Below are 25260 nucleotides of genomic sequence, written 5' to 3'. Positions count from 1 at the left end.
CGCTCTCACTCTGCAGCCTTTTTAGTCTGCTGTGTCACTGAGGGGGCACTGGGGGGTCAGTCCACTCACTAGTAATTGTGTTTTACAGACTTCTAAAGCAATTGGCTCAGTCAGTCCCAATTCAATAAAAGTGGAGAGCAAGAGAGAGAGCACTTTTGTTCTATTTTTTACTTGAAATTATTTCATTCAGCAGTCTGTCTTTTTTATTACCAGGACTTGACATTAGCACTCCAAGCTATATTAGCATCCATTTCAGCAGTTCAGTAATGGTATTAAAAAAACACTTAACTTCAACGGTGAATGGCTGTATGACAGTACCATAAAAAATCCACATTAAAAAAAAAAAAAAAAAACTTACGTATTTGTCCCAGCAAATTATTTTTCACTTGTTTAACCACTTCAAAGCTATGTTCTTGTGACGGGTATTCACGAGAACCTTCTTGCTCTCAGAAGCAAGCAGTCAGTGGTGCTCTGTGGATGAGGGAATCGGGAGAAAGAGGAAAGGGAAATCCAGTGGGGAGAGGGTAGGTAAAGATGCTGTTTACCCTGCAGTTAGATTACCTTCCATTCATCAGCAGAGATGGAATTGGCAACCTCAGAGCACCCAAGGTGAAATTCTTGGATTCTCATGCATGGCTGGGATTTGAGTTTGAACTCAGCACTCTCCAAACTTGGGAGCAGAGCCTAACTACTTTGGCACTGCAGTGTGCTCATAAATGACTACATTAGGTTCTAAATTTTGATTAAACATTCAGTAATTAATCAATGGTAGACACGAAACAGTTGGCAAGGTCCAGAGCTGCAAAATGTGTAAGACATAAAACATTACGAAGCAATTAGAATACGCTCCTTCAAGAGAAGGATTGCCTTCAATAAAGAGGTAAATGATAGCATCCTGCTTATTGTGGACGTAGGCAGCCAGAGCAATATGATGAACTGCTGGAGATACACATATCAGTAATCATCCACATTATTAGGGCCATTAATCATAATTCCAAAAATATGACAGCAGCAGCCAACTTTTTGACCAATTTTGCTTCTGCCTGTTGGCCATTATAACTTCGCTAATAGACTGCAGAGCTCCTGTGCGTGGCAGTTTGCATTGAGAATGGAAGGTTAATTATATCTGAGCTGCTGATTTCTTCTCTCCTTGGAAAAGGCTTAGCACTTTGACGATCCCAGGAGCTCCCTGTTGTTAAACCAGTAAAAGTACGCTACTGAAATTTTCTTTGTTGTTCAGGAACGAGGAGATGTTTCAGATGAGATAAGAAGTGTCAGGCTGGAATAGCCGCTAATGTTTCTTGCTCCAAAGTGATCCTTGGGCAGCAAGATGAATGCAGGTGTTCCTTTAGCTCACTTTGCTCTCTCATTTCTCTTCTGCAGACAGGTAGAAATGTCACTGTATGGTGATACACCAGGTAAATCCCACAAGATTCGTGGTGGTTTCAATATGAATATATATGGAACTAAGAAGTTGGGGAAAGTGGTTCATGATTTGGGGAGGAATAAGCACCTCTATCATACAAAATTCTGCTTCTGTGGCTATGCTTGTTGTGAATCAAAAGTAAAAAGAATTTCAAAAAAATCATGTGGATGTTGCTAAACATTGAAATGTTTAGTGGCATAGGTGCGTTGCTGGTTGCTTAACTGAAGTTTTGCTGTCTCAGCTGGTGGCTTTGACGTTGTTTAACCAAAGACATAAATTAGATCTTGCACATTCTTTTTGTTCATGTATCTTAAGTAGTTTCATTTTTCAACACAATTCTAGATAAGGCCGTAGCTAAGTTATAATATTGCCTACAAAATTCTGTACCCCCCTCTTGGGGAACTCATACATCCCAAATATTGTCTTTTTAAAAGATCATAAATTAACTGTTTTAATGCTCTAAAACCTTCTTGGATATTTAGTCTTAGAAAGTATTTCCTTTGAAAAAGATCTCAGAGAGAAACTGATGTTCCACTCTGTACACTTTAGAAACGATAGCTTATTTTTAAATAGGAGAAGGAATTTGAGCATCTAGAGAAAAATGCATTCTTATTTTGGAAAGAGGTCTTCTAAACTCTTCGTATAAGACAATAAAACAAGGGATGAAGGCTTGAGGGCTAGTTCATCCAGGGTAAATATAAATCTCAAAATTCTAGCTCAGATTTACTGAAGTCCTTAAAAGATGCCAGGGTGAACCGCCTTGCTTTTTCTTACCCAACAATGGTAGTAAACCGAGCACCATAAGAGCTGCCTGATTGAGAAAATTTCCAAATGCTGTGAAAACATAATCCTATTCACAGTGTAACACGCGTCTCACATTACAGCGCAACAGGTTATCTGTCGAACAGTCGGCACCCTCCGGAAGCCTCGATGTGTCAGATACAACTCAGAAGTAAAATGGTTAGGGAACAGCGCTGGATATCAATTCTGCACTTAACCTGAGCATCCAGCATAGACATTCTCCATCCACCAATCTGCCTTCCTAAATGCCATCACTACATTAACATTTTGTATGCATTCCACAGCAATGACAAATTGTTTTGTAACCGTAGTGCCAGATTTAGTATGCGAGAGACACGTTCACCTCTGCCAACAAACCAATCATTCTCACTAACATCTTCAGAGTTACAACATTTATAAAGTTGCAAAGTGGAGTAAACAAACCATCTGTTTGGCTTTTCCATATATGTCATGCTTTCTTATTAGCATATTACGATTCATTTAGTAAACAAATTTGGTGATTTCGTTCACGTCAAAGTTAGGTCGGAAGCTTGAAGATGATTAACATTCCCGGGACAGGCACATTAATACATTGCTTCCTCGGCAAAGTTAAATGGCTTCTCAGGAGAATCGTCCCTTGTTGACAAGATGAGACTGTCAATTTTGTTCGCCTGCCACATTAGGGGCCGTAAGGGGATGGCAGGCTCTGAGAGAGGGGAGTCATGTAGGCAGCATAATTCACTGTGAATTGAGAAAAGAAGTCTAATTCTGATAAATGGTCGACCCCAATACATCCTACCTGTTATTACAACAGACGTGCCGTATCTGTGCAGTAAATTAGCTAAACCCCTAAAGAGTTTGGTGGGAGCTTATCTTCAAGTGAATAATTTGAATGTAGAGGGAACTGTCTGCGTGACCAGTATGGATGATTTGTTTTATATTGAAAGGGATTGAAGTGACTGAATTTCATACTTTTAATTTGCAAGAATTTGCTTAGCTTTTATTTCTTGCATTTATTATGTACTTCCATACTTCTGGGGGTTTTGGGAGCATTGTTCACTAGAATTTTACGTTGAATTTCCTGAGCTAGGGATGGTTTTTGGCTCTTTTGGAGAAAAATCTTTAAATATTAGCCTAGTAGAGCAACTATTTGTTTTACAGAAAACGTATACTAACAAAAATGTCGTTTACTTCACAGGGCTGTAAGACATCAATTAATGATGATACAAATATTTTTGAGGCATTAAGGACAACAGATAGTGTCATAGCAATCGGATAAGAAGAGAACTAATGAGGGGCAGAGGTTTTAACTTTTCATTTCTGTGGATTTGGTTAGCAGATTTAATTTCTGATCAGGAATATTGACTCAGTATCCCACAATACACTCAAACCCAGCGTCTAGATTTTCCCAGATTGTATATAAATAACATTTCTCTGCCCCATATACACACACATACACACACACCCCATATATATAGTGGTATCTGCTGTGTATACATCACTAGGATCATTCTGGACAATATAATTTGAGAAGTGTGTGTGTGTGTGTGTGTGTGTGTGTGTGTGTGTGTGTGGAGAGGCAAAAGCTCCAACATGGAGCCTCAATTCCATTTCACCTGAGGCTTTGTAATTATCAAGTATTTTGTTTCAGTTCGCTAAGGTTAGAATGGCTCAGAACTGATTAAGAATTAAGGTTAGATTCAGTTTCTCATGTAACCTATAGCTTGACTTACTATTCACTGTGGACAACCACATTCTGATTTTCTAATTTGCTCATGAGACTTTTTCTTTAAAGTTCCTTCCTCTCAAAACCAAAGTTAAAATCTCAAAACGCTTTTTCTTTTCAATGTATTTAATGTGTTTAATTTTTATTTTTATGATTAAACATTGCATTAAGTTGAACTGGGCACTTGAAGAAGCTTGGAAAGAGAAACGTGAGAAAAGAAAAGCTCAAGACAGGACTGACTTTCTCTAAAGGGCACTTGCATTTGCTTGACTGTGTTGGATTTGGTGTCTTCTGTGGTTGCATGGTAAAGTTTTTTTTTCTTTTTTTTTAAACTGAATATAATTGACATGTTTTCATTAAAGAAACCGAAAAAGACTGGTAGTCCACTTTAGTCCAGCTAGAGTACTTCCACTCAGCATTTCACGGAGTAAGTTTGGTTTTATGACCTCCCCTATATCGTATAGGCTTCATAACTTTTTTGCTTTTGAGGGTGCTCTCAGTTTTCAAGAGGCTTTTTGGTAAACTCAGTACAGAAAGAGTAGGGAAGAGTACAGAGGGTCAGAGGAAACATTTGTGATTCCAAGCATAGCCTAGGTTATAGGACTGTGTCATGCCCTAATTATATATCATTACCTTACACCACGGTGGGGTGTGATAGGGTCAGAATTATTCTCTGCTGTATTATCAGTGTCTTTTCTTAAATATTCAGTTACATGCTTCCAATCTTGGGATCATTGTTTTCTCTTCCACAATGTATTCTGGGGAAAGTTTCTGTAAGGCTGCATATTATTGATTGAAGTCAAATAAATGTAATTATGTCCGAAGTGCAAAGTATTCTACTTGAGCTGCAAGAGACTTGAGGTTGAATCAGGTATAGCTTACGTTCTTCTTGAATGTGACCATCTTGGGACTAAATCTTGGCCTACTCTCTTGACGAGATCCCCAGTGAGATCAGATCCTTACCCCTTCTACTTATCAACTCACCTTTTCTCTTCATCCCAGTCATTTTTGTTTTTTCTGTAAGAGGAAGCTGCCTCCCCGGAGTATCGGTATTACCTACCTAATCAAAGCAAATAGAAACAGCTTTTGGACTGTTGACATTCTTATAAAATATAGTAAGTTCTAACATGGTTTTTGTTCATGATTATTTTTTCCTCTTTTCTGGAGATAAATATTCAGAACACTAGGTTTATTTTCTAGAAAAACTCTCTGGAGAACTCGGAGTTGGTTCCTTTCTGGAGTCCCCCTTCTCCTCCTTACAGACAGCTGCCTACTGCTTCCTCGGCTGCGGGTCCTCCCGTTTCCAGCACTCTCTGGTCTTCCTCCCATTTTAGGATCCTCCTCCCTGTACGTCCGATAGTCCGTTGGCGTGACTTCTCTCTGTGTCTCTTCCGTCTTCCCTTTCCTTTCACCTCTTTGGTTTTCTGATCCACGTAAACTTGTAGGTTGCTGTTAACCCCAGGTGTTTGTCTCTCCTCCTTGGGCAGTGTTCTCTGACAGTTCAGGGTTTGGATTGACTTGAGTCCAGGTCTCTGTTAACATCAAGTGCTGCCTTTTGTCCATTCTGTGGAGGCTGAACCTAACCTCTTGAGGCACAGGATCGGGACTCTCTAAAGAATCTGTCTCCTCTCCCCCTCCTTCTCTTGCTTTGCCTCTTTCCACCCCAGTAGTACTGGAGTTAGTTAGAACAAACCCACCATCATGAGAGTGGACCAGTAAGCTTTCCACAGCACGTTCTTCCCATCCCCAGTTCAAGTATTTTGCGTATGGCATTTAGGAGGATTATCAAACAAAAAATGAAACAGATTACGAAATGAACATAATCAATTCTCTTGAACTGTGGTTGCATAATGGAAATCGACTACCACGAATGAACCCGTGTACTGAAGTTATGAACAGCAGAGCTAATGCACTGCCATGAGTTCATCTTTATTATTGCATTACACCTGAATCAATTGATAAAGTAGCTTTTTTTCTTAAGCAAGGGATGGCACTTAATTGAATAACAGCCAAAGTAATTATATTAGCGGAGGCCAACAGTACTGCTGACAGCGGAAAAGGGACACTGTTGAACAGAGTGCCAGAGCTGGTCCACACATTTCTGCACATTGTTCGGTTGACAGATATTGAGGGCTGGTACATCATCTAATTATATTACAGATTTCCATTGCTGTTAAGTGAGAAATGAAGAGAAACATCTCTTCCTGGTAACATAGCAGTGGAGATGTGCAATTTCACAAGTCATCTTCGAAAAGATGTGTCCGTCTGGGGGATCGGTGTGTCCCTTTTGTCGATGTTAATTTATTCTTCCTTATTCAGTGTGTCTTGATGTAACTGCTGTGTGTCTGGCTGTTGTTTTCTCAGCAGTGAATCTAGGTAACTGCAGATGTGTGAGAAGCAACGGAGTTCTAGATTAAAGTCATCGCAAAATGTGTGCTTGTGAAATTAAGAAAGGGAGGGGAGGGAGGGTGTTAAAAATAATACACAGGGGTGGGACTTCGTGAGCTGCTTGTGGTCGGCAGATTGTTTTATCAGTAGATTGTTTGACAGTATGTACTGTCACTCTGCTTCCACATTCCTGTAATAACTCTGGTGGTGTCATACCTACATGTCAGGGGAAAGACTTCACAGTAGGCATTTCCTACACTCTGCTTAGCAACCCGCACTTGGAGTCATCTGCCATCTGACACCAAGGAGACGGGGAGCGACTGTGTCAGAGCAGGGACCGTGGGGACCACTTCTGTTCATCATTCACATAGCCGCACACTGCATGCATCTGTGCAGAGCTCATTTATGGACGATGATGATGCTGTGAATTTGGTTTATCTTAATTTGATGTATGACTTTTTGGATGATGCGGCTGATCTGAAAAATCATCGAGACAGCATATGAGATGATCGCTTATGACAGAAAATGATTTTATGATCAGAACATTTTAAATCCCTATGTTATTGTTTAAGTTTTTTTTTTAAACCAGATGTCTAGAATGTGAATTTGTTTTCTCTCTCTCTCTCCTTCTCTCTCTTTTTCTCTGTCTCTCATTCTTGCTTTCTTTTGTGATCGATTTAGCAAAAGATTAGAAAGCTGATCTTATTATCACAAGGTAAGCTCAGCCTTCCTAAGTGCAGCGTGGAGGGGCTGCCGCCCCTCTGCCCCTTCAAACCCGGAGTGCTGTATATTGTCTTGTGTGGAAAGGTGGAGAAGTGTTTCCCACCTTTCTTGTCTCTGAGGCACATACCTCTCAACCATCTCTAAGAGATATTAGCCATGCTCGTCACCAAATGGAGTGACTCATCTCGGTCGCCCATACTTTTTAATTCTAATCAGGTGGTCTGTTGAACTTGATGCTGGCCATTCTAGGTCATTTCTATTATCAATTTCGGTTATCACAATTACTTCTCTAAGAGGTAGAGCTTCTGCCATTATCGAGAAGCTTTTATGTATCTGTATATTTATTTACTGGTTTACTTTTTGGAAGGGTAGCCTTCAATTTAGGTACGTGTCACACGTGAGCCTTTGCAGGTGGAGAGAGGTATATGCCCAAGGGCACTTTAAAAATAAATGGGGGATATAAATACAAAGGCAATGTTTTCAGACGGATAATAACCTATCAGGCTTCGGTAAATCATGACATCCCTATGGATGCTCTGGGACAAATCCTATCTTTTTTTTTCTTTTTTTTAATGCAAGCAAAGCATTCAGTGAGTAGAGTAAAAGTTTTGCTTGTCTAAGAAGTATGGACTCCAGTTGTTAAAATAGAGGGACCATGTGTTATTATCGTGCTTGATTTTTTTTTTTTTTTTTTTTTTTTTGTATTTATTGTGTGGGGTTTTTTTTCTTTTTCGGTCCCTCTGGGTTTTTTTCTGTTGTTGAGTGTGATGTTTTTAAAGGGTGGGTGGGTTTTATTTAAAAAGTCAACTTCTGTTTTTCAGGGTTTTTTTTTTTTTAAGAATTAAATTTTAAAACTTAAAGTACTTGAAAACATTTTCAACTCTAAAAGGTAGCAGCTTCTGAAAATAAATGTATTTTACTATTAGACTTAGCTGAGATCCCATTCTGCAAAAAGGGATTTATGTTTAAAGACAGTCTGTAACCCTATTTCAAATTGCTAACCTTTTAAGCTTATTGTTTTTCCTACCTAAAACTTGCAGTGTAGGAAGGTGAGGGGGAACGAGTCATTATTTTGTCAAGTGAACCCTAAATTATCTAGACCATTTACTTTTTCTAAAAAAGGATCCTTTTTACACCTTTAAAAGTGTTTGCTCTAGAAAAAAAAGGCTTTGTTTTGTTTTTAGGTAAATTCAAATTGTTCAGTTTAGACAAGCAGAACGTTTCCATCCTTTTATCCTATTTAATGTATTTTTTCAAATCTCTGCTGTGAGATTCTCTGCAGCTGATGCTGCTACAGTGTAAAACGAACAGAACAATCATTCAGGAAAAGGTGCATGGGTTTGCATTCATCCTACCACTGAGGAATTTTACTCTCTTATAAAAATTATGTTAATGAAAAGCTCCCCTTATTGCACTCCCCACCACCACTTATTCCCAAATCCTGAGGATGTGGGGAAATGTTTGCTTTTACAGGGGTGTCATTAGCAATGAATGTGCTTATGTGGTACCTAGTGGAAGCTGAATCAATTTTAAAATGCTCTCCTTTTTCTCACCCTCCCCACTCCCTGTACACCTACCCCCCCCCTTCCCTCTTGTTTTCCTAGACACAGTGCCAACATCAATCTCCATCGTAAACTGTTGACCAAAGAACTCGATGACATGGGCCTGGACTCATCGCAGCCCTCCCTTAGCAAGGACCTCCGGGATGAATTTTTGATGAAGATCTATGGTGCCCAGCACCCCTTGGGGCTCGACGTCAGGGAAGACGCCTCCTCTCCCGCGGGGACAGAAGACTCCCACCTGAACGGGTACGGGAGGGGCATGGCGGAGGACTACATGGTCCTGGACCTGAGCACCACCTCCAGCCTCCAGTCCAGCAGCAGCATCCATTCCTCCAGAGAATCCGACGCAGGCAGCGACGAGGGGATCCTCCTGGATGACATCGACGGGGCGAGTGACAGTGGGGAGTCGGCGCACAAGGCCGAGGTCCCCACCCTCGCTGGCAGCCTCGGGGCTGACGTTTCAGGATCTCTGATGTTCAACAGCTTGTCCGGGAGCAATGGTGGGATCATGTGCAACATTTGCCACAAGATGTACAGCAACAAGGGGACCCTGCGAGTGCACTACAAAACCGTGCATTTGCGAGAAATGCACAAGTGCAAAGTCCCCGGTTGCAATATGATGTTCTCCTCTGTGCGAAGCCGGAATCGGCACAGTCAGAACCCTAATCTCCACAAAAACATTCCCTTCACTTCGGTAGATTAGTCTCAGAAAGGACACTACAAATGCCAGCTCTCACCAGATGGCCTACGTATTTGAACTGCCATAGTCAGTGTGTGCTTGTGTACTTGGGATGGTGTGTGTGTATATGTGTGTGCGTATACACACGTATGCCTCTGTGTCTACATATACACACACACACACACACACACGTTTTCTTTTCTTTAGATACAAAAAGATAAACACTAGGTGCTTTTGAAGTTTTTTTCTCTTTTTCCTTTATAGGTCGGATCTTTCATTTGGGGGTGAAAACAAAGTACCCTTTAAACACGTATACACACATCCACACATAAAAGCGTGCAACTAGCCCAAATTTTGACAGAATAATAATTCCTGGTCCTCTCCAAAGAGACAATTTGTTGTACCCATGACTGTTGCCTGCAAAAAAAATAAAAGGGAGGAACAAAAAGAAACAAAAAAGGAACTCCTTATAGTTGTCTTTTGTGAACTTTAAGGTTTTGAGAGAATCTTCAATTAAAGCATGGCAGATTCACCTGTAAATATTTAGCCTTGAGAGGCCAATGATGTAAAACAGTTGTATTGATGGTTGTTTAGCTCTTTTGTTTAATTTTTTACAGTTACATCAGCTGTTAGATATACAGGAAAAAAAAAAATAGTTTGCTGGCTAGCTCTATTCATTTATGTTAGCATTAATGCACATTTTTTAAGGAAAAAAAAAAAAACATGGTCTTGTTTTTACTACCTGCTAGATATAGTGATAAAGAGGTGCTGGCATGCCTTACAGCACAGATCTGATTTTTTAAAATGTCCTGTACTAGTACATAAATCCAGTCATGCACTTTTTTTCATACACTACAAGGGGATGTGTAATATCCATGCTTCTTTTTTATCCTTAAACTATTGCCATACTTCGAGTAAGTGTCTTTTTAAAAAAATTCACTTGTATAAAAATGGTCTGGTCAGTATAGGGCACAAATGCCAAACAAAAGTATTAGTGTTAACACAAAACTGCCAACTTTGCACAAGTTTCCAGAAAAGAAAATACAATTAGTCACTCAACATAACCACAGGCCAATTTGTCGGCCACCAGAAAACCGCTTTAGAAAAAAACACTTGGTGATTCAAGTGCCGAATGTTATTACAATCAACACTGCAACCTTCTTGCTTATATGTTAAGTTACATAAAAGGAAAACAAAATTATGTGGTGTGAAACAGCTAAGGCATTTATTCTTTAGAGGCTGGATAATATTTCAGGATACAAAAGCCCAAATTACTCACTATGGAACAAAGCTGAATCCAGTAAGAGTTGAGCACTCATTCGCAAGGACCTAACCCTTAATCCTTTAAAAAGACAAAGTCTGAACTGGGTTGGTCTGTTGTGTGGCTATGTAATTCACTGCACGTTCCGCAGTAGTACTCCGATTCAGGCGGGTTTGAGAGACAAAATCAAAGACCTTTAAGAGCGGCAGCAGCAGTACTTGGAAGCTTTGCAAACATGTGCTGAACTTGAACTAAGCAACACTCCTTTCTGAAAAGCCAGAAGAAGGGGGTTTAAAATAGGATCTCTCACTGTTCAGTGTTTTGTGTTTCCCCACACGATTTGTCAGAGAGAAATGAAAGCAAGCCTGAAACCAAGCAATCGAGAGTGAGAAAGAGGAGGGGAGAGGATTCTCCAAACCTTTTTTGTTGTGTTTTGTTTTGTTTTGTTTCCGATGTTTACACATGTTGCCTGAGCTGGTTTACCACATCAGCAGCCTCAGCTACCACAACATACTGACTAAATGATGATATTTACTCAAGTTCAGTCTGCAGCCAAAACCATTAGGGTATGAGCTGCAGACTGTGTTTTGTTGTCTTTTTTTTTTTTTTAAGTGGAGGGGGGAAAAAAGAGATAAACAAGGAATATTTTGTCAAACAGTACCCAGTAATTTAAAGAGAATGTATTTCTTTTCTGCATTTAAGGGCATCAAACATTTCTCTCAGCAGTCTAAAAGTTAGAAATACCCCCTCTGTCTTAACTTTTAATGTTATTTCCATTTTTCCTGTTTTGTGAGTTTCTTTCTAGGTTCACATCAGCATTCACTTCCGTTAAATTTGCCAAAGGAAACTGTTAATATGTTTCTTTTTATTATTCCTGTAGGATTTATCCTACCTCACAGTATTTATTGTTTCCAAAAATAAGCATCGTTAGTTGAGGATTCAGTATTTTTCTTTGTGAAAATTTCACAAATGATAGATTCTTAAAGATAAGCTAGATGTGTCTAGGGGCTTTATCTTTTCATCTCCTTCAGAGCATGCTATGGGGTTCATTTAATTCTTCATCTGTTCTACAGTGAGGAGAGACCAAAAGTATTTGCAGTACAAAAGAAATTATATCAGACACTATGTCTGTTAAATGACAAATGTTTACGGTGAAAAAAGCTGAGGAATTAGTGCTAACCATTTTTGTTTTCTTGTACCTTTGAATTCCCCAAAGTCTTAATTGCTTTATTTTGGTGTTGTGTTAAACTGAATAGACAGAGATGTTTTCCTTTGTTTTATACCATATAAGACTCTGTACAGTATGTTTGTGAAAGACTGAACTAGAATAATGAAAGTTTGTTTGCAAACATTTTGGTTCTCTTAGCATTCTCTGTGTTGCTGCTGTTGCCCTATTATCCAAATGATTCGATTCCAAAAGAGTGGAAAAAAACATATTTTTGGTATCCCAACAAAAGATTATGGAAACACTAGCTTTGGGAGTGTGCTAGACTAAATGACACTTCGTTTTATGAAAATAACAAATTTTCAGCCATTTTTAACAGTTACACTCTAGGTTGAAATATTAGAACTCACCTTGTACAAAAATCAGTGTTTACTCTGTTTAATTTAATGTCAACTAAAAGGTCAAAGAGCCCTAATGAGTGAATTACATAGCTGTCAGCAGGTCACAGCAAACGAACCAGGCTTAGAACAATGTTTGTTACTTGCCACAAACCAGGCTAGTGTGGATAGCCAGTTAGAACAAGCCCAGAAGTGACAGGATTCTCAAGGTAGAAGTTCCCTTGCTCAGAGCATGAATGTGTTCACCTGCCTTTTGTTGGAGAAATGGCAGGGAGTCCTGGACAACTTGCCCTTTTGGAGTCTCTCCCCTTTGCTACTATTGTGCCTCAGGTGCCCACATGTTATGGTGGCCTTCTAAGTGGGTGTATAACATTTTCCAATTTAAAGCCTATTTGCTTAAAAGGGACAGGGGGAGTGGACGGAAGTGGTCCATAAGATGGAGAATCATGAAATGTACATTTCTTTTAGTCCCCCAGTGTTGCTTGTTCTTGGGTGTGTGCCTGAGTGCATTGTTTGGGCTTAACTCTGAATCTAGTTAAGATGGTGATCTCAAGGCTTATTTGTAAACGGGAAGGATAAAGAGATCAGCATTTTAACCACTGACCCCTTCATCTTTGCCCACTCGTACTCATTTCTTTTTTCATAGGAGTTTCCTATTGTGAAACAGGTTCTGTTCAGCTGCATCCATTCTATGCCAGCTGAAAAAGGAATAGGGATGCAGCTTTTTTATCCAAGCAGCCTTTTCCCATTTGATTGATTTTAACCAGCATTTTGTCACAGGTACAAAATTGGGCAGTATTATTAATGTGCATGTTTGCTAGGTGGTGTTGAAATGTACTGTTTTGATCATTTTAAACTGTGTGTTTGTAAATATCAGAAAGGCTTAGTCTGCTTTAGGGAGTATCTGTGTGTTATGGAGGGGGACGACACAGAGCAAGAATAGATAATTTGGTTTTAAAAATGTGATAAAAAGCGGGACATTCTTTGTTCTGCTATTAATTGTATTGAAATAAGTCAATGCATTTCAGATCTTAGTCCGGCCGCCCAGTTCAGCCTGATGCCTTTTAAAGGTTTCAGGGTGTTAATGTTTTCCTTCTCAAGGTGACAAACATCTTTTGAAATTGTTTTTAGCACAATGGCGCCACTGTCCTTGTAGTGTAATTTCTTTGGTCGTGAATTTCCAGGCCCTTCCAGTAAGAGGAGAAAGGCACTTAAGTGGTCAATAGCCTGTTAGTATATACATTGCTCTTTAAAAAAAAAAAAAAAAAAGCAAGCTTTGAATATATCAAGAATGGGCTGGCTCTTCCAGAGGCATTCTCCTCATTTTACTGAGGGGAAACCATGCGCTGGGTTCCCACCAAATAAAAAGTGACCTTTTGTTCCCCTTCCTCTGTACACACCCCTGACGTGTGCCAAGCAAATGAGAAAGGGGGCCCTTGGCAATTAAAACAGAAAGAGGCCAGTAATCAGATTGAGACGGACATGCTGCTAACTGCCAACAGTTGACCTGAGCAGTCCTAACTTGCACTTGGTCTTTAGCGTTGGGTTAGATTGACTAACAGAGTGAATAAAGTTCAGCCCTCGTAAGACACGCTCCATCTGCTGTCATCAGAAACAGATCATCCAGAAGAAACCTTTGAGCCTGTGGACACACTCCTTTTCTTGAACTTTTCAAAATTAGGACAAATTTCAGGGTTTTTAAAAATCACTTATATTCCCCCAAACTTGGAATATTTAGAGGATTTTGCTTTTCCCTCTCATTCTTTGTCTAATGGGAGGGGTCTAAATGAGTACGGAGGGCAATAAAAGGCAGGTGCCAAAGAGACTGGAGGGAATCACAGTTCTTTAAAGCAGAGTGAGGGATATTAAGTAGAGGATTCGTACCCGCCCTGGCTTGAAGGTAACCAGAAAAGAAAATAGTGAAGGCACTGAAACAGTCACGAGAAAAGTCTGGTGCAGCTCAGCCTAGCAGCCAGTGAGAGCACATCGATGCAGTGCCCCCCAGAGCTCCCCATGACCAGGTGCATCACTGAACCCCAGTCTGAGGAGGGAGGGAGGAAGAAAGGAAGGCTGCTGCCTGGAATAGCTCAAGTCCCTTTCGGATCACGGGAGCCAACTAGGGCAGTTGTGGAGGGGCTGTTCTTTTTTTCTTTTCTTTTCTTTTTTTTTGGAGTGGAAAGTGATGCTAGAGTCCCTTAGGGAACAAAAAGATCCATTGGGTCAGCTAGGTCCTAGAAAAGTCCAATGGTCAAACCAAGCTCTAGTTGTGACAAGTGGAGTTGAAGGGCGTGGTAGCCAGCACGGATCTGTTCTTTCTCCATCATTTCTGTGGCTTTTTGCCCCCATAGCCGTGCTAGTGATGCTATGTGGCTAAAAATCTCTTGATCAGAATGTGAGCTCATTCACCTTTCTACGAAGCATAAAAGTAACTTTTCTGTTTTCATATTTTCCCTCCAAGCTGAACTGTGTGTGGTAGGTAGCCTTGCTTATGTTAGCATTAAGGCCATATCTGGTCTGTCCTAAACGTATTTCCCTATTTCCTATAGTTGGAGAGTTGCTCACTGTAAACATTAATTTTCCGTTAGTATTACGTAAATCCAGCTGTAAAACTGACTAGTGAATTAATCTAACATCACTCTTGCCCAGACACCCATCCTTTCCTGTGTCCTCCCATCATCCTCATTCTTCCCACATTTTGCACAAAAATGATGTTTATGGTCATTCGGCAATAACTGGACATCAAATAGTGTCTTTTTGGCATTTGTTGAAAAATCCAAATGCCTAATCACAGGGGTTTTAAAAAAAAACCTAAGCATTTTTACAAGTACACTGAATTGGATCAGCATTATTGTTCATTATAATGCTATATATTTTTTTGAAGTAACGTACTATAGTTGTCATAAAACTATCTTTATTCTCCTCTGAAGTGTTGTAAATTCATTTGACCTTTACTGCAAAAAAAAAAAAAAATCTTTTCTATATAGTGTATCAAGACAAGGCTCAGTTTGTAACAAATAGTGGAGGGTTACAAAAGAGGAAGGGAAAAAGCCAGGCTGAGCATCGAGAAGCTTCAGTTCAATTTCACCTCATATCTTTCTAATAACTTACTTGTCACTTTATTACCTTCCAGTAATGTGAACGCTGCTGACAAGACTGTCACACTAACAGCAGACAACACCCTCTCTGCTTCAGCTCCAGGTCTCCTGGCTACTTATTGCCCTGGCCCTGAAGGGACACAAACTAATAGTGTGCTTTCCAGTTCAGCACTTGGCCATCAAATATAAAAGGATGCGTAATTGCCTGTTTATCCCTTGTGAAGGGGAAATTGAGTACAAGGGCTAGGCTTTCCCACTGAGTTCCCTGATGTACACACATTCACAGTCTCTCTCTCTCTCTCTCTCTCTCTCTCTCTCTCTCTCTCTCTCTCTGTCTGTCTCTCTCCCCCCACCCCCTTCTCCTCCCAGCACATGAGCCCGTACACACACCCACTAAACTGTATCTTTGGTAAGCCCAAAGCTGCCTCAAGGTGCCCTCTCCAGCTATTAAGTGGACAGTAACAAGACTACTTCTTAAGGGTCAGTAGAGAGATGCTGACTTTGATGGCATCCTTTGAGTCTTTGGAAACTTAAGTATTGCAATTCCAAGCCCATGCATTTTGGGAGTACTGGGTGTGGCCCTATAATGAGAGCACAGTTTCTGCAAGTCAGTGACAAAAGTGGTATTAGATCGCCCCATATTCTGTAAGGAAAGCATTAAAATGTTTTTCCTCCCCTTCAAAAAGTGCACGTGTTGTAACAAATTGGTTGTGCGTGGTGGTAAAAAAAAAAAAAAAAAAAAATTTTTTTTTTTCTTTTTTAGTTTTGACGCCCAACTGTTAGTCTGAATGAACACGTGTCTTGCCATGAGAACCTCCAAATCCATAGTGTAACAAGACAAATTCACCTTTGTTTTGTTTAATTGGACTGACAATCTGAAAAAAATAATAAGGCACGGGGACTTTGACTTGAATCACTAAAACAGAGACCACCCTATACGTAAAAGTAAATTCTCCACTTTGGGAAAATTTTGGTAAGTACAAGCGCGTGAGCTTTACGAAATCAAGTGACTAGGGGACAAAAGGTACAAAGGAAGATCACATGAAAGTGTTATCTTCCCAAACATCTTGAGCCTGAAAAGCATGTAGGTATTGGCTGCTATTTTTGTATATTAAACTACTTAAAGGATGGTAAAAGGTGGCTAGTTGGTGGCTAAATGAAGTGCGACATCTCTGTGTGCATCGTCCTTGGGGAACTAGGGGACTCCATGCTTCCTTCTAACCCTCCAGCAGCAGGTCTGTTAGAAGCTGATGACCCGCCCCCCAACCCCGCTTTGAACAGTCACATTTCAAATCTATTTGTCAACCCACTAAGATACAGGTGGGTGTCACCTTTGATACTAACTTACGCAAAGAGACAAGTGGCAGATTTAGGGACAGACGACTTACCAGGTCTGTGTTGACAAACCCGTGCTAAAATAATTGCATTAACCACTTAGGACTGGGAAGAAAAGCACTTTGAGTAAAGGATTCTTGGGGTCAGAGAAAAAGCAGTTGATGTTTTTTGAAGTTCCCCCAGTATGTATATATTACAATCATTTAGCAAACATCTTAAGAGAATCTTAATTAAAAATTCAGCTGCCAGAATTGCACAGATTCTGCTAACTAATATGACCTTTCCCCCACCCTTTAAATAACAGGGATGCTTAAGGACACTCCCAATTATTTTAATGTGTTTCTAGCTTCCTTTTTTTTTTAAAGACTCTTTGAAGGGAAGGAAGAGCAGAAAAAGATATTTTAACAAGAATGGAGAGAAGTAGATAGTATAAAACTATATTTCTTGAAGAGAGAATATCTAAGCGTTATACCGAGAGTTTATAAGGCTTCCTGTTGCCAAATGTGATGCTGAAATAATGCACAAGTAAGATGGCAAATCGATCCATTATGAACCGGCTCTGCCCACTTCTGTTACGGAATGCAAGGACTGAGAGGTGACTCGGGGCGGGGGCGGGGCGGGGGGTGGCCCTGGATGTGTGCGAGAGCTCCACTCATCTGGCCCTGGAAATGCTTTCCACAAGAAGGGGAGAAAAGCCCAGCCCGCTTGGTAGTCCCCCGCTGCAAGGTGAGCTGACCTGGCGCTGTTTCCACAGGAGACAGGCTGCCCGTCCTTTCCATGCTAGGAGACAGAGCATCCCCCTGCCCTGCCTGTGAATCAGTGCCGTAGCCATGAGAAGCGGTGATTCACGAGGTATGATGCTCTTGACTCCCAGACAACGTGCTGAGTTAGTAGGTTCACTTGAGATGCATAAACCAAGGTTGAATTTTTTTTTTCATTTAGTACTCAATTTGGAGCATTTTTGCATGTCTTTGTACAGAGCAATCCATTCCTCTCATTGCCCATCTTAATCTCCCCTGAGTTTTCCATTATATTTCCACCCCTGCCCTTTCTTCCTCTGATCTCACCCACCCCTTAAAAAAATTCTTTTCTGAAGCAAGAAGGTAGAACACTCCCTCCCTCACCCGGATTTTGATGGCTTATGGAAACATTTGTGTGTTCTACCCTGTCCAGGGTTTACATAACGTGGATTAAGTGAATGAGATGTTCTAGCATTATATATTAAGCTTATATGACTAAGATTTATAATATATGGTGCTCTCACTTTCCTGTGCAAACTTTGGTTCAGCTGCCCTGCAGAAAAGTCTTACCATTTTCCTACCAGTGCCAGTACGAACAAGGGCAGGATTGCTAAACGTGGGTATCTGGAGGTCTGAGGGGTGAGGGAAGGCGGAGAAACCAGGAGAAGACTTTGGTGTGAGGCCTCCCTGGGCCTTTCCTCAAAGGTGGAGGCGAGTTGGGGCTTCAGGAAAGAAAGCTCTCCGTTCTCTACTGCTCTTCAGGGACTAGGCCTTTTGGAACTAGCAAGACCCCTCACCTGGTTGAGAGAACGCCTAACTTTCTTATTCACCCCAAACCCACTGGTGTGTCTCGCTAACAAAAACATTTGACTCAACCTGCCTATTTGACAGCAAAATTGGCCCAAGGGAATTGAAATATCTTAAGGAAAAGAATTTTCTCCAAGATACATCCTCTCCCTCCTCCCAGAGTTTGGGGGTTTATGCTTTTTTCGTTTCTCTTCTCCTCTGCATCAGACCAGCCTCTCTGCTCAGCCTGCCACAGAACCAAAGTTTGCACTACAAAAGGGCGCAGCACCAAGGGACGGGGACAGCTTGCATCACCCTGATCTAATCATTGTGACGTCGGTAGCTTCGTAAATACTGTATGTACCTTGAACAAGGGTTTTGTTTTTGTTTCGTTTTTGGTTTTGCTTTTCGGTTTGTTTTTATTAGTAGTCTGAGGGAATTAAAAGTTTTTATTTGCTATTTCTTTTGTTGTATTTTCTGTACTATAACTGTCTACAGTATGTCTTTTGCATAAAATGCATAAGGGTTTGGGGATGTAAATGGAATTTTATTCATATTTTGTCCAAATACCTCTTGTAATTTGTATCAAAATTCTTGTACAATTTTTATATTAAAGATTTATCACTGATCTCTTCTTACCTTCTTGATTTGAAGAAACCTCAACAAACTCCAAGAGACCTTTATAAAACACACCTAGAAACACTTCAGCCCACATCGTGACTCACCCTTATTTAAGCACACTTGTTGGATAACTCAGCCTTCATTTTGGTCTGAATTATGGTATTACTGAATTCACTTCTTAGGAAGATCAAACTCATCTCTTGCTCAGATGGCAAAGCTGAGTCAGAGCTACGGAGATCCTAGCCAGTCCCGATGCAACCCAGCAAACACTGACTGAGCCTTTTCTCACTAAAGCTATCCCCTTGGGGATGCTTTTCCAGTGTCTCTCAAGAATTTCTTGTCCCCAAAGCCTTGGCACAAGCTCTTTTAAGGAAAGGAAGACCTTAGGTATCTTTGCCCCTTGGCTTTCTGCAAATATCTTCCACCTTGACCCTGTGAAATTTGTGGACAGCAGCCAACACGATGATGACTATATATATGCTTTTTTCATGCTAGATACTTGTGTTTCAGTTTATATTCTCTTGACAGTGGTTTTCTGCAGATTGTGCTTGTTATCATCTAGAAATAAAACTAGCAGATGGAAAGATGTTATCATCTAGAAATAAAACTAGCAGATGACATCTCCTGTCATACTGCTTGAGGCCAATGGGAAGAGGCATATAGGGTGCTTCTGACTCGGCAACTGTTTCCTATTACCCCACCTTTTAAACCAATTCTAGCTAAACATTAGGCTAACCCAGACTACAACTTCTGCTGGAGTCTCCCTTCCAATGTAGTAGTTCCTGTTTTCCATCCCTGGAGCCACACTTATCCAAGTCTCCCCGGCTTGTACCACCCCCTTCTCCCATTTCCTCTGGCCTCTGACCCAGAGAAACAAGCTACCCAGACTCTCTAGCAACCCCCTTGGCCCCAGGCCTCTGACCAGCAAGGGACTGGACAGGCTGCTTGTACCTGTCTGGCTGTCATCAGACCCACAGAAAGGAACTGGCCAGCCAGCTTCAGGTACCACTGACTGAGGGTCCCACTCAAGGTAGCAAAGGTGCCGACCACCAAGCATTGACGGCGAGCGGGGGGAGCCCCCCCTCCAATTTCCTCTGAGCACCCACAGACGGTTTCGGGGGTGAGAGCGAAGAAATGAAAGGTGAAACAATTTGGGGGAAGTCAACCTCCACTGAGGCATGTGGTTATTAAATGTCACGGATGTGTTAACGCACCCCTACAGGGAATCCAAGCATAATTATGATCTTTTCATCAGTCATAACATGTCTGTAATTGGTAAGAATCCTCCCTCAAACAGCTCCTTCTTCTTTAAAAAAAAAAAATTGTTTTAAATGTTATTAAATGGTGGAAATCCTCCTTTTTAGCGAAGAGGCCCCCATGAATTCAACTCTTGGCACAAAGCTAATCAGAGCTGCCTGGGTTGCGGCCAGTTGCTCTTCTGAGCCACTGGAAGACTTGCCGACTGCTAGTCTGCCCCGTGTCAGTTGACAGTATGACAGTAGATTAAGTGCTACTAATTTAATAAAGCTGCTCTGAGGATGGAGCCGATCTATCAATGAAGACCAGAGATGATCTCATGCCTGGGGGCTCGGGAGGGGCAGCTGAGAATATCGAAGTGCCTCAAGTAATACTGGGGGGAAATCTATCGATCCTCTGTAAGGTGCAGTTATTTTTAGTCACCTGACTCTCAGGCACCCAATCATTACCCATATTCATCAGAGACATAATGAACAGAGGTATTGATTAGCAGGGGTAGCTGAAGAGATTTCCCAACAGTGCCAGTTCACGCTGATAGGTCTCCAATGGGAATACAAGCCATGCAGCCCAGGAACATAACTTACTCTGTTCTAGGTCCTTCCATCGATTTTATGTTGGGGGGAGAAGGGGAAGGAGGGAGAGACAGACAGTCTTGCACACAGTGGTGCTCCCTTGACCTTTCCCTGAAACCTTCCTTGAAAAGAAGAGAAAACCAACGCACTACAACAGTCAACAAGTACGCAGCCCTGCTCCAAGTTGCCTGCTTCTCTCCAGGCTGGCTGTCCTACCTCATCTCTGATTGCCATGTGTGTTATCTTGACTTATAGAGATGTGCTCGAAGCTGGGACGTGCCAGTCAGAGCTCAGAGCCATCAGGCAGACGAAGCCTTTTCCCTCCCCTAAAGATCAACATATGGCTTCAGGAAATTATTGTGTTAGGCTAATTGCACCAAGTTGGCATGGTAGGAGCGTAATGAGTCCCGGTTTCAGCACACTGACCCCAAACCCAGTGATGCCAGCGCAGAGTAACTTTCCAAGCATTTTGCCTCATGGCAGGAAACCTCATTGAGCTGCTGTCTGCAAAAGGCATTTGGTTCTATTTCTAGCGTGCGCCCTGATCCTGCACTGCATGCTCCAATCGTACAAGGGAGTTTGCTGTGCGGTTCAGGCGAGCGCTTGTCCTTCCAGAGAGCTGGTGGTGACCCACAGCCCACAACCATCAGAAGCCATGTCTTGCCTGACGGGTAACTAGAAACCGTTATGAAAATGCTGATAGGTAACTAGAAACCATTAAACCCCAGGGAGGAAAAAGACTGTAAAGGATTAACACAAGGACAGCTATAAAAAAATCTCAGATGCATGATTAGAAACCAGAAATGCACAAAGTCCAACTGTCTGTCATCCACACTGGATATTAGCAACACTTGACTTGGATATTAATGAAATGCTGTAGGAACTTGAAGTCACCTCTTAACCACTGAAGCTGGAGGCAAGTTTCTCTTTGCTCCAGTCTCTTCTTACCTGAGTCCAGGGTTCTGATGACGTGCAATTTCGTTTGCCTCCGATTATTCTTGCCAGCGTGCCTTAATCTGTCTTACCTTGGCCAGCAGACTTGTTCACCTTCCAGTCCGGGAGAGGTCCAGCGTCTCCTTGGACTTTAGACTTTTGTATGTACCGCCTTCAGCCTTTTCTTTGCCCGTCTTCATTCTCTTCATCATGATGTTCAGTTCAATTTCTGTTTTCTTGGCTGAAACCATTAAAAAAAATCAGTTCAATATATTTGGATCCCCTGGGATTAGACTGTACCTTAACTTCTTTCCAAACGTAAGAACTTACAGGGAAAAAAATATCAAAGATTTCAATAATTTTAAATCCTGAGTTCAGTGCATTGTGCAGCAACTTCAAGTTTTTGGAATGCTCCAAAAAACATGGTCATAAGCAATTGAATTTGGACGTTATCAGGGTTTGGGGCATGTGCTGTGTGAGGGGATTTAAAATTATTAGGCCACTTCCAGGTTTTAGAGAGATTCATTTTTATAAATGTAAGTGCTATTAACAATTCAAAGCACTCTCATAATTCCCCATCTTTGTTCTTCCCCGATCTCAATTTCAATTTTTTTAAGATTTTTTTCTTAAGTGGAGAATTTCCTTCCCAAGTTTCACAAAGTCATTTGCAGACTGAAAACAAGACACTTATTTGATTATTTTCAGATGTCACGTCAATTGGTCTTGAGCAGAAAGTAATCCTGCAAGATGTTATGCTTTATGCTTTCTGTTCTTTCAAAAACCACAAACCTGTGTGTTTGAAAGTATGTCTCTTTCCAAAAAAGCCCTCAGCCACACCCACAGAGTGCACATGTGAGGATGGCTTCAGGCTCATACACAGACATGCCTTTTCAAGGAAGCAACAGAGTCCACTCACTTCACAGATCTACTGTGAGTGTAAGCAGAGAGTGGAGAAAAAGCCAGGGTGAAATCCAGCAAGTTGTGTCTAGCAGGGAATTGTGTTCTCAACACTTCAAAGATGGGCTGTTTCTCTAACCCTCATAGTTTGTGGTACATAGTAGGTGATCAGTGCTCATTCATAGAATAAATGGGTACGGTAAATGGGGACTAGAGGTGGGTGGATGGAGCCCTTTGTTAAATGCCAAAGTCAGAGCCAGCCTTAAGATTAGGCAAAGGTGAAGGCTGCCACGCCTGTGTAGAATGCAGGCATCAGCTATCTGAGGACTCTGGAAAGCAAATAGTAGCAGAAGCACTGAAGAAGACAGGCAGGATTCAAAATACTGCCGAAATGGCCTGACTTTGCCATTTCCACCTCCACGTGCCCCAGCCCGTACTCATGGAAACCTGAAACACACAAGTGGTTCTCAGGGCTGGACACAGAGCTCTCCAGGAGAAGCCCTCTGGTCAAGGAGCCAGGAAGAAAACAGTGGATGCTCAGGGAGAGTGGGGGAAATTCCCTATTCTTTCTTTTTGCTCTGTTTTTCCCTGCCTGCCTCAAACCCAAGCAACCCTGTGACAAAAGGAGCAGCAGTAGGGGAACCAGTAGGCACCTAAATTCTCTGGGAAGGAAGCTGCCCTTCTGGACTGGAGGAGCTGCTGTCCCGAGAGGGTAGGGAAACTCCTTTTGCTTTTTAGCTCTGTCTGTCCTCCCACTTGGTCTGGGAGGTGAGCACAGTCCCAGGAAGTGACCCACAGAGCACCAACTTTCCAGCCAGAGGACCAAAAGGGCAAGGCGGGGAAGTTCCAGGGAGATCATGGAGAGGGAGGTCCTTGGGAAAGTAACCCCTTCAAATGAATTCCTGGGCTCACCCCTGAGATGCGCATGCATGGCTCTAACCCTACAAGCACAGGCTGGCTACCGAGCGGTGCTCACGTGGGAGAGATCCGAACAGTGCTTCAAAGGTTTTGAAAACTGAACTGACACTGGAACTAAGACCCACAGAAGACTGGTTGGAACTTGCAACCTGAACTAAGGTTGAATGCCTGCTAAAAACATGTTGACATTCTCCACAGGATTTAAACAAGGCCCAGAATCTCATAATATGTGTGGTAGGCAAACTTCCTGATTTTTGTTTGTTTTTCAGCTGTGGTAAAATATACATAAGCAAAAGGTATCATTAACCATTTTAAAGTGTATCGTTCAGTGGTGTTAAGTACCATTCACATTGTTGTACACCATCACCACCATCCATCTCCAGAGCTTTTCATCTTCCTCAACTACAACTCTGTACCCATTAAACATTGACTCTCCATTGCCCCTATCCCCACCATTCTGCTTTCTATCTCTATGAATTTGACTACTCTAGGTACCTCATCTAAATGGACACATACAATATTTGTCCTCTGTGACTGGCTTATTTCCCTAGCGTAGTGTCCTCAAGGTTCATCCATGTTGTAGCATGTGCCAGGATTTCCTTCCTTTTAAGGCTCAATAAGATTCCATTGTGTGTATACACCACATTTTGTTTATCCATTCATCTGCTAATGGGGAGTTGGGTTGCTTCTACCAGTAGGAAGTAGGAAGACTTCTAAAATGGTCCCCAACGATCCTCTATAGGAGTTTTCGTATCCTTGTGATCCCATCCCCTTAAGTGTAGGCTGGACCTAGTGCCTTACTTTTAACAACCTGACTGTGATAAAAGTGGTAAGATACAGTCAGAATATAATCCAAAATTTTTCAGCCTATGAAGAATTAGGAAAATCTTTCACACAGAAGACAATCAATAGATTATATTACCAAGATGAAAAAGGCGGAATTACTTGAAAAATACTTAAAAGCAAGTATTATTTAAATGCTCCAACAATAAGGGCAAACTCTCTTGAAACAAATAGAAAGCTAGAAGGTCTCATAGACCTCTAAATGGAAACTGTAGAACTCAAAAATAAGATTATTAAAATTAAAAATTCACTGGATCAGTTCAATAGCAGAATGGAGATGACAGAGGAAAGTCAGTGAACTTGAAGACAGGTCAACAGAAATTACCCAATCTGAACAACAAAGAGAAAAAAATTGAACAGAGCCTCAGGGACCTGTGGAATAATAAGAAAACATCTAATGTGTGTTATTGGAGTCCCAGAACTACAGGAGAAAGTTCAGTGAAAAAAAATTATATGAAAAACTGATCGCTGAAAACATTCTAAATTTTGCAAAAGACATAAACCTATAGATTCAAGAGGCTCAGTAAACCCAAACAAGATAAAGCCAAAGAAATGCACACCCAGGCATGCATAATCAAATTGCTAGAGTCTACAGAAAAAAAAAAAAAAAAACCCAAAAGAAAAAAACAGAGAAAAGATACATTACTTATAGGGGAACAATTGGAATGACTGTGTTTTTTCATCAGAAACTAAGAAAGCCAGAAGGAAGTGGAGCAACATTTTATAAGTGCTGAAGGAAAAGACCTTTCAACCCCAAATTCTAAATCCTGGAAAAATATTCTTCAGGAATGAATGTGAATTAAAGACATTCTCAGATGAAGGATTTCTCAATTTCCTCCCCCACCCCAGCATATATGTTCCAAAAGAACTGCTAAAGGAAATTCTTTATAAAGAGAGGAAATAATACCAAAAAGAAAGTTTGGACTTCAAGAAAGAAGGGAGAGCGACAGAAATTATAAATGTATGGGCAAATACAATAAATTATTTTTCTATTAATTTTCTGATGGTTTGAAAGCAAAAAATATAGCATTGTCTGGTGGTGTTTTCAATGTATGTAGGTGTAATACATGAGACAATGATGACATAAGGTTATACCACATATGATTCTATTTATATGACATTCTCTAGAAGACAAAACTGTAGCAGTAGAGGACA

At 41.1% G+C, this 25260-nt stretch overlaps 1 protein-coding gene across 16 annotated transcripts in view; it reads left to right on the top strand.

Moving 5' to 3' along the window:
- BNC2 (basonuclin zinc finger protein 2) overlaps nt 1–18692 on the top strand; it is a 429908-nt gene extending 411216 nt beyond the window's left edge. For 12 of the 16 annotated variants that reach the window (XM_027105904.1, XM_027105902.1, XM_027105901.1 and 9 more), the window contains one exon: nt 8648–18692. In XM_027105904.1, coding sequence (XP_026961705.1) covers nt 8648–9308 — 661 coding nt within the window. In that variant the 3' untranslated portion in view covers nt 9309–18692. Of the gene's footprint in view, nt 1–7001; nt 7036–8647 lie in introns of all 16 variants that reach the window. The other 4 variants (XM_027105914.1, XM_027105913.1, XM_027105903.1 and 1 more) reach the window with 4 other exon arrangements.
- The last annotated feature ends 6568 nt before the right edge of the window (nt 18693–25260 follow it).

Source organism: Aethalodelphis obliquidens, unplaced genomic scaffold, assembly GCF_003676395.1.
Source record: "Aethalodelphis obliquidens isolate GAN/ISIS:26980383/991018 unplaced genomic scaffold, ASM367639v1 scaffold7, whole genome shotgun sequence".
NCBI classification, from domain to species: domain Eukaryota; kingdom Metazoa; phylum Chordata; class Mammalia; order Artiodactyla; family Delphinidae; genus Aethalodelphis; species Aethalodelphis obliquidens.
Note: the sequence above shows the minus strand (reverse complement) of the source record. Positions and strands in the feature narration are given on the sequence as shown.